Genomic DNA, 16,510 nt, shown 5'->3' with positions numbered 1-16,510 from the left:
AGGTTTCCTGCAGCTCTGCACACTCTGAGCAGAGTGAGCATATGTGCTCTCAGATGTCTGTCACCATGTAGCTTCTGTTAAAATGACCCTGTCCATCAGTGAGGTCATTACAGACCCTGCTACAGCCATCTGGCCCTTCCCTGCCCCTGCTAAAGCCTGCACCACTAAAAATAGACCTAGTACCAGAAGCCAGGAGAGAACTTGGGCTTGTGTCATGTACCTTACTTTGGCTCTCTTGCTCCTGACTACTTGCAGCTAGACCTTTAGGTTGGAACCCAAGACAATGAGGTGCTGTGGGCACAGGAGCATAGTGCAGAGGCACTGCTGACTTCTTGCCTTGCCAAAGGACCAGGCACACTTCCCTGACAGGGTACACTGCCCTCAGATGGCTTGAGCTGTGTCTGCACCATTCTGTCAGCTCCAGAAAGGACATTACAGGCTTTGGTTAAGATCCAGCTCACTGCCAGAACTTCAGGCTGCCCTGAGGGTTGTGGGCACCCAAATGTCCACAGGCCTGGCCACAGTTGTACCTTCAGTGTGATACTTCTGCCTCAGGAGCTCTTGCTCTACCAGAGCAGAACACCCAGTGCTTTGTGTGGCTGTTCCTCTCTGGGGTATCATCTTCATGTTGAGGACAGATGCAATGCTGCATTCATAGGAGGGCTGCATGGGGTCAAGAGAGTCAGCCTGGTCTGTGCCCCTCAGGTGCAGAAGGACAGGGAGCTGCTGGAGAGAGCTCAGGGCAGGGCCACAGAGATGCTGAAGGGAGTGGAGCATCTGCCTTGTGCTGAAGGGCTGAGGGAGCTGGGGCTCTGCAGCCTGGAGAAGAGCCTGAGGGGTGAGCTCAGTGCTGTTCCAAACCCATCAAGGGTGGGTGTGAGGAGGCTGGAGCCAGGCTGTGCTCAGGGATGGGCAGTGACAGGACAAGGGGCAACGGGCACAAGCTGCAACACAAGAGGTTCCAAAGCAACACAAGGCCAAAGCTGTTCCCTGGTGAGGATGATAAACCCAACGTCCCTCCTGCTGAAGGGAGCTGAAGAGATCAGCAGCCAGGGACAGGGGTGATTGCTGGGGCACACTGGCTGCAAAGTCTGGTCTGTGTCCTGGTCTGGGGTAGCTCTGCCTGTTGCTCTGCCTGTTGTTAAGGTGCCTGTTGTGATGCAGGAGCAGTTGGTCAGAAGCAGATGATGAAACTCCTGCCAGTAGTCAGAGGTGTGTACATCTTGCATTTAATAAGATTGAGTTGAACTCTGGGTAGTGTTTGGAGCTGTAATTCCAGCCTTCTGAGGGGACAAGAAGGTGAGTTTTCACGTGCCAGCAGAGTGACTCCTCGTGTGTGCAGCCCAGTGCTGGTGCCTGAAGGACAGGGTGGGCTCTGGCCCCACAGGGCTCTGTGTCTGCTGTTTGCCTGAGAGCTGCTTCTCTCCTGGAGCCAGTTCCCTGGCACAGCCAGGCTGCTCCTGGCCAGCCCTGGCACGACATGATTCCTGTGCTTTAACCTGGCAGACCTACCTACAGACAACTGCCTTTCAAAAGCTGCATCAAAGCCCTTTACAGGCAGAGCACAGAGCAGCCTGACTGCAGCCTGTCCCCATCCACACGTTGCTCCTGGCTTGCAGGCTGTACTTGTCCAGTGTTGCCTGGTTTGCCTGTCCTGTGTGTGTCTGGACGAGCCCCTGCACCCCGTGGGCTCATCCCACCGTGCTGCCCTGCTCTCCTCTTGCTCCCTCCTCTCTAAATACAAAGCCTCCCTGTCCACACCTGCCTGCCAGGGCTGCTCTCCCCTCCGTGCATCAGCCCAGCTCCCTGGTGCCTCGTGGCGGCCCCATTGGCCACGGGCTGGGCAGCAGCTGTATTTAGGAGCCAGGAAGGGAACGAGCCTCTGGGCTCTGGACAGCCCATGAATCCAGCCCCATCACCACACCACTGGGCTGTTACCTGCAGTGACATCAAGAGGAGTGTGCAGGTGAGGTGCTAGTGCCTGTGCGTGTGCAGAGGGAGGCAGGGGGTGAAGAGGAGGAGGCAGAGTGGAGAAGAAGGGACTGAAGCACAGGAGCACAGGGCCTGCAGAGCAGAGCTTCCTAAGGGTGGGGTTGAGGGGAGATGTGGGTGGGAGGAGGGGGACTGTGAGCAGGCTTTGCTGTGCAGCAGCAGCACCTTCTGCCCTCCCTCTCAGGGCTCTGAGGTGACACTGGAGCAGAGGATGGATGTGCTCCCCGTCGCTGGGGCTCTCACAGGAGCCCTCCTTCCCCCTTTTCACCCCCCTGGGGCAGGTTGGGCAGGGCTGTGGGTACCAGCCTGCTCCCAGGCCCAGCACACGAGGCTTGTCTGACGTTCTGGGTGCTTTTCAGGCCGCTGCTGTCCTGCCCCTTCCCCAGGGTGGGCTCCCCCAGCAGCAGGGCAGGAGCTGGTGTGTGGTGCCTCCATCCCTTAGGTCTCTGTTTCTTGCCATAGTGTCTTTTTGGCAGTAGCATTAATTCCTTGGTTCTTTGAGACAGTTTTTCCCAGGGCCACGGGGACAGGTCCTGGTGAACAGCCACCTAACCAGAAGATCCGAGGGGAGCCACCAGCCCCCCCGGCACCAGCAGCCTCCAAGAAGCCTCCTGGATTAGGTAACCACGCTGCTGACACACAGGGGGACTGGAACAGCACCTCGGGTCACCCAGAGCTGGTCCCCACACAGCACCTTCCCCTAAACACTCCTGAGCCACAGCACTGCGAGGGCTGGGGGCACCTCACGGGGTCCCATCCCCCTGCCCCTGTGCTTGGGGGGGGCTGCTGCACTCCCCCTTCCCTTGGAGGCTCTGCCAGAGCACCTGGGTGAGTCCCTGTGATGCTGCATGTGCTGGGTGCTGGGCTCTGAGCGGCTGCAGCACGTGCCCCTGGCTAAAGGGAGATGTTTGAGCACACCCCCTGCGCTGCTGTGTGTGTCCAGAGGAGCCCCTGCACCCCTTGGGCTCGTCCTGCTGGGCTGCCCTGCTCTCCTCTTGCTCCCTCTTCTCTACAGAGCCTCCCTGTGCACACCAAGATGCTCAGGGGACTGCAGCATCTTCCTCATGAGCAAAGGCTGTGGGACCTGGGGCTGTTTAGTCTGGAGCAGAGGAGACTGAGAGGGGATCTTATTAACATCTATAAATATCTAAAGGGTGGGTGTCAGGAGGTTGGGACATCCCTCTTTTCCATAGTAGATAGTAACAGGACAAGGGGTGATGGGATGAAGCTGGAACACAACCAGTTCCATTGAAACATCAGGACAAACTGTGTCAGTGTTGGAGTGAGGGAGCCCTGGCCCAGGCTGCCCAGGGAGGGTGTGGAGGCTCCTTCCTTGGGGGGCTTCAGAACCCCCCTGGACACGTTCCTGTGTGACCTGATCTAGGTGGGAGCTGCTTCTGCAGGGGGTTGGGCTGGATGAGCTCTGCAGGTCCCTTCCAGCCCCACCATGCTGTGACTGTATTTACATAGGAGCTGTGCACCTGCCCCTGTGCTGTGTGCAGGGTGAAGCACCTGGGGATACAGAGGCTGAAAAAGGGTGAGGTCAAGACTGAATAAACACCACTTAAAAGTGTTGTTAGATGTTATTAATAGCACACAAACCATTTCCTTGCTGCTCAGCAGCAGATTCCCTTTTGCCCCTCGCATTGCAGAGCTCTGCTGGGGGAGCTGGAGATGGAACCACAAGGCACAGACTGTTAGTTGTGGGGGAACAAGTGCCAGTATGCCAGGGCTGTTCTCCAGCTCTTGTGAGCAAGGAGGGAATAAGCTAAAAACAGTACCCCAAAGGTACCAGATGAACAGAAAAACAAGAGTCAGGGGGTGAAAAAGGGGGGAGATGGGGTTTGCAGTAGTGTAAATAAATCCTGTCATTGGTGATTTCATTCACAAACTTGGTAAAGTTCATTGTTCTTTCCAAGGGGCCCAGAAGAAAGGTGGAGAGGGACTTGTACAAGGGTCTGGAGGGACAGGACAAGGGCTGATGGCTCCAAAGTGACAGAGGGGAGAGTTAGATGAGATGAGAGGAAGAAGCTGCTCCCTGTGAGGTGCTGAGCCCTGGCACAGGCTGCCCAGAGAGGCTGTGGCTGCCCCAGCCCTGGCAGTGCCCAGGGGCAGGTTGGATGGGGCTGGGAGCAGCCTGGGCTGGGGGAAGGTGTCTCTGCCCATGGCAGGGGTTGGAATGAGATGAGCTTTGAGGTCTCTTCCCACCCAAACCATGCTGTGATGCTCTCAGCCATGCAGCAGTGAGCAGGTTTGGCATGTGAAGGGAGGTGTGTGCTGAGGGTGAGGTTCCTGGAGAGCAGGATGTCTGTGCAGAGGTACCTGCCTTGTGCCCCATGCAGAGGCAGCTTTGGGATCAGGAGGCTGCAGCCAGGTCTCTGGAGGCAGTGCCTGGCAGTAGAGGGCAGCCAGAGCCTGTGAGGGAGGTGTGAGAGGCAGGAGAGCCTGGCAGTGGGGTGAAGTGGTGGCTGCTGCTGCCTCAAGGGCTGTTGCCTGTCCCCAGGGTGGAAGACTGGAGTTGTGGCTGCTGTGGCAGCATTTCCCTCTGCCAGCAGCAATGGTTTCATGCACTGTGAGACCAGGGTGAAAGGTTTGAAAGTGCATCCTGTCCTGGTGAATGAACCTGATGGGAGGCTGTGAATGAACCTGCCAGGAGGCTGCAGGGAGCTGGGGGTCGGGCTCTGCTCCCCAGCCATGAGCAACAGCCCCAGAGGAAAGGGGCTGGAGCTGCCCCAGGGGAGGCTGAGGCTGGAGCTGAGGCAGAACTGTTTCCCTCAGAGGGGTGTGAGCCCTGTGCCAGGCTGCCCAGGGAGCTGGGGCAGTGCCCAGCCCTGGAGGGACCCCAAAGCCCTGGGGCTGAGGTGCTGAGGGGTCAGTGCTGGCTGAGGCAGGGTGAGCTCAGGGCTGGGACTGCAGCAGCTCCAGGGGCTTCTCCAACCCCAATGAGTCTGATTCTGATGGGACTGAGTCCCATCACCCTGCTGTAGCTGTGGCTCAGTGTAATCTGCTCAGTCCAGCTGGTGTGAGGACCTGTGGAGTGAGCAGACCACAGGGTCACTGAGGTTGGAAAAGAGCTCTAAGATACTGGAGTCCAGCTGTTCCCCAGCACTGCCACGGCCACCACTCACCCATGGCCCAGTTGTGCTCTGCAGTATGAGCATGCAACAGTAGCCCTGGGTCATGCAAGACAGTTGGGGTTGTTAGTGTGATGCAGATTCATTCTGTGCTAAGAGAACAGAAGCTGGGGATGTCCAGCCACATTCCTTCACATCTCCCTGTCATGTGTCACTGAAGCCATGGCTGCAGCCCCTGTTCCAGGTGAGTGGCATCTCTGTGCACTTCACCACGAGCCAGGCTGCCTTCCTTCAGCATCCTGCAGCCTGCAGGCTCAGCATCTCTTTCCTTGTCAGCTTCACTGATCAGACTGGCAGGTCTGGGGGCTGTTGGCACACTTGTGATGCAGGCAGAGCCAGGAGGTGTTGCACACTGAAGGGGGGACTCAGTCCAACAAGAACAGCCCAGAGTGCCACTGCCTGGCCTTTGGCCACAGCGCTGCTGGGGATGGGCTGGTGGCAGCTGAAGGCAGCTCTCTGCCTTCTGCCTTCCCTTCTCCATGGCTCCTGTGCACCTGGAGAGCTCAGAGGCCAGCTGGTGAGACCAAAGCCAGCCACCACTCTTAGCTCCCTTCTGTGGGAGCTGCATCCCTGTGCACTGGAGTGCAGGACTGACGTGGCCAAACGGAGCAAGGGGAGGAATCTGGCACTGCCTGGGACACAAAGTGCATGTTTGCCTTACCACTGTTGATCCTCCTTTCCTGCTCTGGAGTCCTGGTGAAACGTGGTGCCTTGATGTGGTTGAGGAGCTTTGCTGAGGAGATGCTGCAGCCACAGAAGCTGTTTGTGTGCCCGTGGGAGCGTGCACAGTGGTGCAGGGACGGATCACAGTGACACCCATCTGCACACAGAGGATTGTTTGCTGATAAATGGGGTCCACTCTGTGTGTGTACACCTAGGGGAAGCAGAGGCCATTGGAGAAGTTTTCCTCTAACCCTCAGCTTTGTGATGTGTGTTTTTCCTCTTGTAGAAACCAGAGAAGACAGAACAAAGCGTCTGTTCCGACACTATACTGTGGGCTCCTACGACAACTTCACCTCTCACAGGTAAGCACCAGCACCTTTGCTCTGTGGTCATGAGGAGAGTCATTTCCATGCCAAAAGCGTCTCCTTTTCCTGGTAGAGCAATAGGCATTGGTTTAATTCCATGGGAAGGAAACTTCTGTGGTTGGTTTTGGTCAGTTCAGTCGTAGCCTGGCTCCTGGTTCAGGTCAACACCACTCTGAAGCCTCAGGGTCTCTGACTCACGACTCAGTTGAGGAGCAAATGTTCTGGAGAGCTTCTGGTGTGCTCCAGGGCCTGAGGAGCACGAGCTGGATGCAGATGCAGAGTAGGAGCTTTGCTCTGAAGGGCAGGAGCGGGTGCTGGTGGTGTGAGGTCCGTGAGCAGCGCTGAGTGTGCCGCCAGCACCGCTGGGCTGTGCCGGTGCCTGCTGGTGGAGCACCCTCAGCTTGGTGTGGTGAGCAGCCTGGGGAAGGTGCTCAAGCTCAACAGGGCAGCAGGCCTGAAAGAAGAGGTTTGTGCTTGGGCCCAAGCGTGTGTGGCTGGTGGATGTGTCTGTGGGAGGCTGGGCTGTGGGAATGGGTCTGCCAGCTGGCCTCAGGAGTCGGCTTTGGAGTCCTGTGTGTGAGGGAGGAATGACCCAAGGTCGCTCTGTGGAGTCCAATCTCGGCTTGCAGTCAGGCTTTAGTGCTCCTAAAAGCTGCTGGTCATTGAAGTAACTGGAGGGGCATTATTGTGGTGTGACAGGGGCAAGTTGTGAGAGTTCATGATGCAAAAGCTGAGCCTTGGTGCTTACCAGCAAAGCAGTGCCTGTGTCAGTGCCCTGGCTCGCTGAACTCCTCATCTCCACCCTGGCTCTGTGCCTCGGCTCTTTTTACTCAAAGTAACATGTGTGGCTTGTTTTGCTCTTCAAAAATGCTGTGACACACTTCTTCAGGGCTGTTTGTGTTCTCAGCTGATCATGGGACCACAGAGAGAGTGCTGCTGTGACTCAGACAACAGTAAAGAAGAACAGAGGAGAGAAATGGTCTGTTTCCACCATGAGTGAGTGCTGCAGGGAGCCCCCTGTGCTGGGTCTGTGCTGGGGGCACTGGTTGCTCTTCACCTTAAAGGGCAGGAAATAGGTCAAAATTTGCAGATGAGTTAAAATTACATTCCTTAAGCAAAAGAAGAGGAGGTGGGTGAGGCTGCAGCAGGCTGGGCTGATGAGCACTGTGGTAGCTAAATCAGTTTGTTTTGGCTCACGTGAGACAACACACACCAGAGGAGACACTGTGAGGCATTACACAGCATCTCAAGGGCTGGGAGAGAGCTGGGAAGCTCATCCAGTGCAACCCCCTGCCAGAGCAGCAGCACCTAGAGCAGGGCACACAGGGACTGTGCAGCTGGGTGAGAGGAAACGGCTGTGAGCAAGTGCTGCCTTGGTTGGTCACCATCCTCGAGACCACGTGTTGGCCATGCCAAGGCCTGTGTGGCACCCACCAGCCTGGCTGCAGTGGTGAGGGATGTCAGCAGCTCTGCAGGGGCCATCAGCCACCCACCAGCAAAGACACCCCACAGCAGAGGCTCCAGGCGCTGCAGAAGCTTCTCCATCCTCACTGCTGGAGTTAAAGCAAAGCACAGAGAGGAGGCTGGAGCCAGGCTGTGCTCAGGGATGGGCAGTGACAGGACAAGGGGCAACGGGCACAAGCTGCAACACAAGAGGTTCCAAAGCAACACAAGGCCAAAGCTGTTCCCTGGTGAGGTGAGGGAGCCCTGGCAGGGGCTGCCCAGATGGGCTGTGGAGGCTCATCTCTGCAGCCATTCCAGCCCAGCTGGATGAGCAGCTGCATGGGATGAGAATTCACTGGTGGTTGTAGCATCACCTTAATACACAGGATAAGCAGTTTTCTCCTGTTCTTTTAAATATGAAGCATTTGGGCTGATAGACTCCTGGAGAGCAGAGGTGGAGTAACTCAGGTGCTGTAGGGCCCCTGCAGCAGATCGATGGGCAGGGCTGGCAGGGGAGTGCTTATTCCATCTTCTCTAACTTCATTGGAGGTCTCAGACGTGGGAGAACATTGACATAATGACAATGTTTGAGGAGCAACCTGAAAGTACTTGAGAAAATCACACACAAGTGTCTGTAGCTTTCAGGAGAAGCCTTTGAAACCGTTGCAGGTTTGAGTGGGTGCCCTGGGCAGGGAGCAGCACTCACACAGCTGAGCTGCAGGGGTGGGTAGGGGATGTACCTCCCTCTTTCTTGGCTTATTAAGGTGAAAAGAAAGCTACCAATACATGGAGTGGTGAACGTGAGAAGCTGCTGGGCTGTACACTCAATAAATACACTTTCTTTTGTGTTCCCCTCTTGACCCTCAAGGTCGGGTTTCCAGGAGCAGACAGTGGGGATGAGTTTGGCTTTGGCAGAGGGAGGGAGGCTGTTCTGGGCCAGGTGCCTCACCTCTGCTTTGACACCACGTGGAAGCATCACTGGAGTGAAAGACAGAAGAAAGCACGGGGCTGTTGCAGGGCTGAAGTGTGCTGGGGTGCAGCCAGGGTCACCAAAGGACAGGGAAAGCCTTCCCCAGAGCTCTGAGGATGGGCTCAGCACACCTAATCTGCTCTGAAATAGGAGCTGAGCAAACAGCAAGAGAAGCCTGAGCGTGTTCTTATCAGCAAGAGGCAATCACAGGGGGAACTGACTTCCCTGATGAAGAGATTAAAGAGATTTGCAATTAACTCTATGAAATTAGGAGCCCACGTTCTGTGTGGCACAGCTGGGAAGGAAAAGAATTGGGAGCAACAGACAAGGTAGGGTGTTTGCTTCAGTTATTCAGTGATGGGGATGAGCTGGCCAGGGAGAGGGATTAAACCTGAGTGTTCCCAGCCCATCTGGAGCTGCCTTCCCTTAGGAAAGAGGAAGAACAAGCCTCTAAGCAGGGATTTCTGTGCCTGCAGGTGCTGTGACTGGCCCAAGATGTCCATACACAGAGTTACAGGGTCATTTAGGCTGGGAGGGGTGTCTGGAGGTTTCCAGCACAGGGCAGGTCGTCTTGCATGTCTCTGGGGTTGGAGGCCCAGGCTCCAGCCTTTGCTTCCAGGGTGAAAAAGCTTTGTGTGTGTCTCATTGTTGTGCCTCAGTTTCTGCCTGTTGCCTCGTGTTCATCCCTGTGCACCTTCAGGAGTCCCTTTCTGTCTCCTGTGGAGCTTTCCATGAGGTAGCTGCAGCTGTAGGGAGCTGCACACCGTCTCTCCTCCGAGCTGAGGTGAGGGAGCCCACTGCTCCAGCCTCCCTGTGTGCTCTCAGCCTGCTCAGGCTGACTGAGGGAGTGAATCAGGAATGGAACCAACTGGGAAATCAGCAGGAGCCACTGGGACTGCACCAGGAACTTGCTGTTTCTCCTTTCCCCTGTCGTGCAGCAGAGCAGCACCCGTGTCCGTCCCACACAGATGTGGGTCAGTGGCTGCTGCTTCCCTCTCTAGGCTCTGCTCAGGGCTTGTGCCCCTTGGCAGCGTGGTCACAGCTCCCACTGCCCCCCTGCTACTGGCATCTTTGCCTACACTGGGCCCTGGGAGCCCCCAGCCCCTGAGCACCTCCCTCTGCACATGGCTTTCCTAAGGCTGCATGTGCCTCCAGAGGGGCCAGAGCCGTGCAGGCAGCAGGGACAGATGAGCAAAGAGCTGCTTCCCCTCTTCCAGACCAGGACCAAGTAGAGTTGTCACTGTGGGTTTCCTCGAGCTCTTTCTTGGCTGTGTGCGGCTCTGAGACAACGTCCTTCAGTCTGTTCCGTTCTGCAGCTGATGGATTGCCTCCTCAGCCCCTGGTGTGCTGCTAGTTTCAGCTTGGTGTTAAAGCTGAGCAGGTGGAGCCCTCCCTGGTCCCTGCAAGGTGTTGTCTGGGAGGCCAGCAGCAGGCAGGGAGCTGGGAATTGCATTGGCTGTGCCTGTCACTCTGTCTAGTTGTGACTAATTAGTAAGAGGAGAGAGAAGCTGTGCTACAGGCAGGGCTCAGAGAGGGGAAGAGGCCTGGGAAATGGCCTGGCAGGGCAAGGCATCAAAAATGCCCCTGCAAAGGGAGATTGGTGCTTAGAAACAGGGGGAATGTGTGTTTGACAAATGCATTGTGCAGCTCAGGCTGCAGCTCAGGTGGTGGCAGCTGCTCTGGGGAGGGAGGGAGGGAGGCAGGTCCCTGCTTTGGTGTGCTGCAGGGAATTGGGGCTTAGAGCAGCAAGCACTCCTAGCAGGGAAAAGGTAATTTGCACTGGGCTAGTGCAGCCTTCATTTCTATAGCAACACAAGTGCAGAGGGAGCAAATGAAACCTCCTCTTGAAAAGGCTGCTGGAGAATCCCACTTGTCAAATTAACGTGCCTGCAGAAGCGTCTGCCAAGCTCTTGTGGTGAGAGCACTGTCTTCCAGGACTTACCTTTTGCTTTTTCAGAGACAGTTTTCAATGACCTTGAAGGTCTTTCCCAATCTGAGTGATTCTGTGATTCTACAAGGACATGAAGTGGTAAAAAGTGAACTCTCCCAAGCCAGAGCTTTCCCCCAGCAGTGCTTGGATCCAGGGCTGGTCTGCTCAGCTGCTCCTGCAGGTTGGCATCTCAGAATTGGAGGGTAAAATGAGGCTTCGTGGCCTCTTCTGTACAAGAAATAAGACTTGGTAATGGTAGAATGAGCTGATGGAAGCTGTGCAGCCAGCCAGCCTGAGCTGTGCAGAGGGATGCCCAAGCTGAAGAGCTGCAGCCTTCAAGGGCTGAAGGAGTGAGGGAACTCTGCTAAGCCCCATTCATTCTCTCCTTTAAAAACAGTCAGGGAAGCTGGTTAGCAGATTGCAAAGCAGGTCCTGGTGTGTTCAGAAATGACTTGCCAGGGTGGGTTTCCCTTCAGTGTTCCTTTTCTCTTTGCAACGAAGGGCCCAGTGGAGCTGCAGGTGTGATGCTGGAGCTGGTGATGGGATGGTGGGAAGGACAATGTGCACCCTCTGGAGCTGGTGATGGGGTGATGGGAGGGACAATGTGCATCCTCTGGAGCTGATGGTGGGGTGATGGGAGGGACAATGTGCACCCTCTGGAGCTGATGGTGTGATGCTGGAGCTGATGGTGGGGTGATGGGAGGGACAATATGCATCCTCTGGAGCTGATGGTGGAGTGATGGGAGGGACAATGTGCACCCTCTGCAGCTGTAGGTGTGATGCTGGAGCTGGTGATGGGAAGGATAATGTGCATCTTCTGGGGCTGCAGGAGTGATGCTGGAGCTGATGGTAGGTGGTGGGAGGGACAATATGCACCCTCTGGAGCTGATGGTGTGATGCTGGAGCTGATGGTGGGGTGGTGGGAGGGACAATGTGCATCCTCCTCTTTGTTTGTCAGGAGGCTTGGCCAAAGGACTCCTGCTTTCTGCACCAGATTTGCAATAAGCTTTGGCCAGGTACAGACAGAATCCAACCAGGACTTGGGCAAGGTGAGAACTGGTAGAGCTGTTGGTCACTGAGCAGCTTGTCTGAGACTGAAGTCTTTGTGGCTCCTGCTGTCTCTGGGGTTGAAAGGCTTTGGAGCACACACCTGCATGGCAGTGGGTTCCTGTAGGGCATTGTGCTCCCAGAGGTTTTGGAGCCATGTGGCTGGCTCTTGGCAGGCAGGAGCAGGGCAGCAGCCAATGGGGTGTTGGGAAGTAGGAAAGAAATAGAGAGTCTACCAAAGCTAGTGACATTTCTGTGTAAATCCAGGGTCTGACAGTCTCCTCCTGGCAGTTGGAGTTTACCCATGAGAATAAGGATTAGAGAAGGTTCAGAGACAACCAACCAGGGTGACCCCAAAGCACAGAGCACTTCCCATTCGAGCCTGGAACTCCTCACCTCAGGGAAGAGGCTCCTGAGGAAGACTTGTCAGGGTTTTGTGAAGCCATGAGAAGGCAAGGAGAAGGTGCCTATGGAACAGCAGCGACTTCACAGCACAAAGGGGTGAGATGGCAACTCTGTGGAGTTTGCAAGCTGCAAGATGCAAATAAAACAGAGCCCTCTGTCACTGCAGGTGGTTGCACTGAGGAACTGACCCCTGCTGCGTGTCCTGGAGGCCAAAAACGTGAATGGGTTCCAAATGAGAGCACAGAATTACTGAAGAGTCAGTCTGTGGCCAGGAGGCATCATGAGCTGCTCAGGGATGGGATGAGGAATGCAGCTCCTGGCTCTCAGAGGCGTGGAAGGCATCACTTGGTCTTGTGCTCCGTTTCCTATGCTCTGCTGCTTGTTACTTACCATCACACACCAGGGGATGCTGGTGTCAGTGACCCCTGAGCTTCTGCACTGCCCCTGTCCTGTGTTGTGGCTCACAGAAGGACGTCAGGGGGAAGGAATCAGCCTCCCTCTGTGCTTCAACACTGAGAGCAATTGAACACTCGAGATTGGCTTAACAACAACCCAAAATAACCAGAAAGCCACGAAACTCACCAGTTCCCCAGAGGGTGTTTGTGGACACACAGAGGCTGTCTGGAAGAATAAACCCAGTTAGACCATCCTGAAGCCTTTTCATTTCATCTCAGGCACCTCTAGAGATGAACAACTGACTTACTCCTTTGGACTCCTTACAGCCATTGAACTTTGTTGTCTTTCTTCCGTGGCACAGTTCCTCACTGCTCTCTGAAAACTCTTTTATCACCAACCATTTGGTGTCTTTGAGCAAGGCAGAGGTGTTTTCTCTGGTGCTGCACTTGGGGTAATGGTTTTCTCCCATCACTGAATGGAGGAGTGGAGAGGCTTTTGTTGTCTGTTAGTGGATTCGTTCGTCTGGTGTCACTTCAGACACTTCAGTGCCTCTCTACCTGACCTTAGCATCAGGGTCCTCTTTCTAGCTGCAGCAGGGGACTTGCAGAGTGCAATTAACTCCCATCTACAGCAATCATTTAGGCCAGGTGAATCAGGACCTCGCTGTGCATCTTCCACTCCGTGGGCACGAGAGAGCCGTGGGAGGAGCGTGTGTGGGGATGTGGACAGCAAAACGTCTTCACTTCACTCCCCAGTCCAGCCCAGGGGCTTGATGCAGAAAAAGAAGGTTTTCCACAGCAAAGTGTGTGTGAGTTGAGATGCCTCCCCTGCCACGACACGACTCGCCCCCTGCAGCCAGCGCCTGCCCTGCTCCTGCACCAGGACCTGCTGCTGCCCTGGTGCCTTCCCCTGCCTTGGGCCACAGTCTGTCTTCAGTGTCAATACTGTTGCTTGGAGACCTGAAGGAGCAAAAGCAGAACCCCCCAGCCCCTCTGAACATCAGCTGCCCAGAGGGTTTCAGCGTTGGGGCAGGCATCATCCTCCCCTTCTCTGGACAGGGCTATGTGCTTGGTGAGGGGCAGAGGAGGTTGCAAAAGGCATCAGTGAGTCACTGCAAACACTGCACATTTGTGGGCAGGATGAGAGTTTGGAGTCATCATGATGGATAGGAACTGTTTGAGAATGCTTAGCTGCAGCTCAGGCAGGGGAAACTCAGATTGCCTCAGTGGCAGAAAAGCCATCGGCTGTGCAGATGCAGGAGGGGGGATGGAGAAAAGGTTCAGAAGTCACAGCGAGTCCTGGGCTGAACATCAGCCAGCAGCACCAGGCTGTTGTAAAAAACAAGGGTGATGGGATGTCCAACCAGAGGGCCTGCAGGCAGTCTCCTTGCTTAGCACTGGCACGGGGTAAACTGAGGCACTGTGCTGAGGGAGAGCAGGGTGACAGTGCTCGGGTGCATCGTGAACTGCAGAGGGGGAATAAGCTCTGCACTGTGCCTGCTGGAGTAGGACAGGAGGTAATTGGCAGCACTCATGGCAAACAAAATGTTAGCTAAGCAGTAGGAGAAAAGGTCTAATCACAAGCCAGCCACGTGAGCCAGCAGCGTGGGCTTGTGGGCAGAGGCCAATGGCAGGCTGGGGGCATCCAGCAGAGTGTGGGCAGCAGGGGGAGGGAGGTTGTGCTGCCCCTGTGCTCTGCCCCAGCTGCTGAGGCCTCATGTGCAGGGCTGTGGCCAGTGCTGGGCTGCCCAGCTGCAGAGAGCCAGGGAAGGGCTGCAGAGAGGCCAGTGCAGGGCTGCTGAGATGCTGAGGGGCTGCAAGATGTGTGTGAGGAGGAAAGGCTGCAGCCCTGGGGCTGCTGAGCCTGGGCAACAGAAGCCTGAGCTCAGGGGGGTCTCATTAGGCCAGGGTGGGTGTGGAGGCTCCTTCTCAGGAGGTTCCCAACCCCAGCTGGACACGTTCCTGTGCCCCCTGAGCCAGGGGCAGCTGCTGGAGCAGGGGCTGGGGCTGCGGCAGCTCTGCAGGGCCCTGCCAGCCCCCACCACGCTGTGGTAGCAGATGTAGCATTAGGAGGGATTGTCTGGATGGTCATTTAAAGGTCCCTCACTGGAAAGTAAAGAACATTTTAGACAAACACCTGTTAGGAGTGTTTTGGTGCAAGTGATTCTGCACAGGGTGAAGCCTTGCTAAAGTCACCTGCAGACAGGGTTTCTGTGCTGCTTATCGTCATTGTCCCTGTGCTGACCGTCCCAGTCCATCACTGTTCATCTCCTGCAGCCAGGGCTGGGGCCTGCCTGTCTCTGCAAGCCTTGGAACCTCTTCTGCAGGTGCATCAGCACAGGGGAACAAGAGCATTTCTTCAGCTCAAGCAGTTGTAGGTCATTGGAACGTGTTTATAGAGAGAAATGCAAAGCAGGTGTTAGAGGAGACTGCGTGCTTCTCACTGCCTGCAGAAGCTAGAGCTATGGAAATCATTCAGGTCCTTGCAGATCCCCGTTGCTGAGCTGTGCTGGGGTTTTGGGTTGGATTGGAGTCTGCTGCTTCTTGTTCTTCCAGGCAGAGGGTAATCAGATCATTACAAACAAATGCCACTCTTGAAGCGGTGTCCAATGCTCTTTGCTCTGGCACCGTTCAGCCCGCAGCAGTCCCACTAACCAGGTAAGAATCACCAACAATCTTGTGATGAAATATGAGTGAGAAGAGGCAATTACATTTAATCTGCCTTCCTGTGCCCATTGAGGTTTACACAGATGCTGTGTTTGACTGCAAAGACTTTCAGTAGCCAAAGCACTGGTAAGTTCAACGGGCTGAGGTGTTCTTTGCATGGAAAGCTGCCCCAGCCGGCGCGTTTCACAGGGAGAGTTCCCCCGCAGGGACGAGCGTGCCAGGCTGGGAGGGAAGGGAAGGGAAGGGAAGGGAAGGGAAGGGAAGGGAAGGGTGTGCATTCTCTGCCAGTCTCATCTGGGAGATGACTTTTCCCATCTCCACGTAAGACTCAGAGCGTGCAGCTGTCTTTGCGTGACCTCAGACAACCTGCTCGCCCCACACCTTGTTGTTTATCCTGTTCTGACCAGTGTCTGCCTTTCCCCTTTCCCTGAGCAGCATCTGCAAAGGGAAGGAGGAGCTGGGGCTGTGAGCATGGCAGCTTTCAGCATCAGAGCAATCCCAGCTTCCACACAGGCTCCTCTCCCGCTTGTAGTTTGGAGGAGCAGGAGTCCACCTCTTCCTTGGCACGGTGTTCCACGGTTAGCTGCTCTCTACTGGGGGTTCTGCCTTATTCCAAGGCTCCTAAGTCACATCTTGAAATCTGATCTTTTTCCCCAGCATCACTTGGTAATTCAAAGCTATTGGAAGTACTTTTCTCTCGGTCTGTCCCTGCGTGCAGTGACACAGATGCCTCTTGACCTTCTCTTTAATAGGAACGTATCAAGCTGAGTTTCCCATGGTAAGACTTTCCTCCTCCTGGGAGTCTGTTTGCATTGCTTTGTGTCACTCTTGAAGACACCAGCTGGACTATTCTGGTAAAGCCATCTGCATAGATCGAAGAGTGTTTTGTCTCTACTGTGTCATTTTACAAGCCCAGAGGTTCCCTTTCTTCACTGGATTGCAGAGAGAGCTGCTGCTGTGGCACCCTCTCCTCTTTGAATGGTTCCTTTCCAAGAACATCTCTTGCCTTGAAAACAGAGCCTGGATGTTTGGACACTTTGCATTTACCTGGGTTAAGAAGTGAGTGTTGAACCTTGCAGCCTGGGCTGCTCTGACAGTCTCTGCTGCAGCAGCACTTTGTGTCCTCTCCAAGCACACACAGCTTGGCTTTCACAGGCTGGATATGGCTGATTCAAAGAGTCTGCCCAGGCTCTAAAACTACTTGGGATGCTTCCCCCTGGGTGTGTGATGGGCCCTGGACTCCTGCCAGACTCCTGGGTCCCACTCCACTGTGGTCACTGCTCTGGGGCTGTGCTGTGGTCTGAGCCTGGTTGGTGACAAAGAGCCTGCAGCCAGCTGGGATGGGGAGGGGAATCCTAAAGGAAAGGTGGAACATCTGGGCTGAGATAAGGACAGCATAACACAACAACACAAGGGGAAAAGAAACAGCTCTAACAACAGTGAAGGAATGTAAGAAGCAAGTACAGATGACATTCAGTGGGATCTCAAATGGCTGGAGA

General features: G+C 55.3%; 1 protein-coding gene across 8 annotated transcripts in view; it reads left to right on the top strand.

Moving 5' to 3' along the window:
* Nucleotides 1-16,510, top strand: part of SHANK3 (SH3 and multiple ankyrin repeat domains 3) — a 364,468-nt gene that overhangs the window by 239,451 nt on the left and 108,507 nt on the right. For all 8 annotated transcript variants that reach the window (XM_062020288.1, XM_062020289.1, XM_062020290.1 and 5 more), the window contains exon 15: nucleotides 6,076-6,151. In XM_062020288.1, coding sequence (XP_061876272.1) covers nucleotides 6,076-6,151 — 76 coding nt within the window. The remainder of the gene's footprint in view (nucleotides 1-6,075; nucleotides 6,152-16,510) is intronic.

Source organism: Colius striatus, chromosome 1 (assembly GCF_028858725.1).
Source record: "Colius striatus isolate bColStr4 chromosome 1, bColStr4.1.hap1, whole genome shotgun sequence".
NCBI classification, from domain to species: domain Eukaryota; kingdom Metazoa; phylum Chordata; class Aves; order Coliiformes; family Coliidae; genus Colius; species Colius striatus.
Note: the sequence above shows the minus strand (reverse complement) of the source record. Positions and strands in the feature narration are given on the sequence as shown.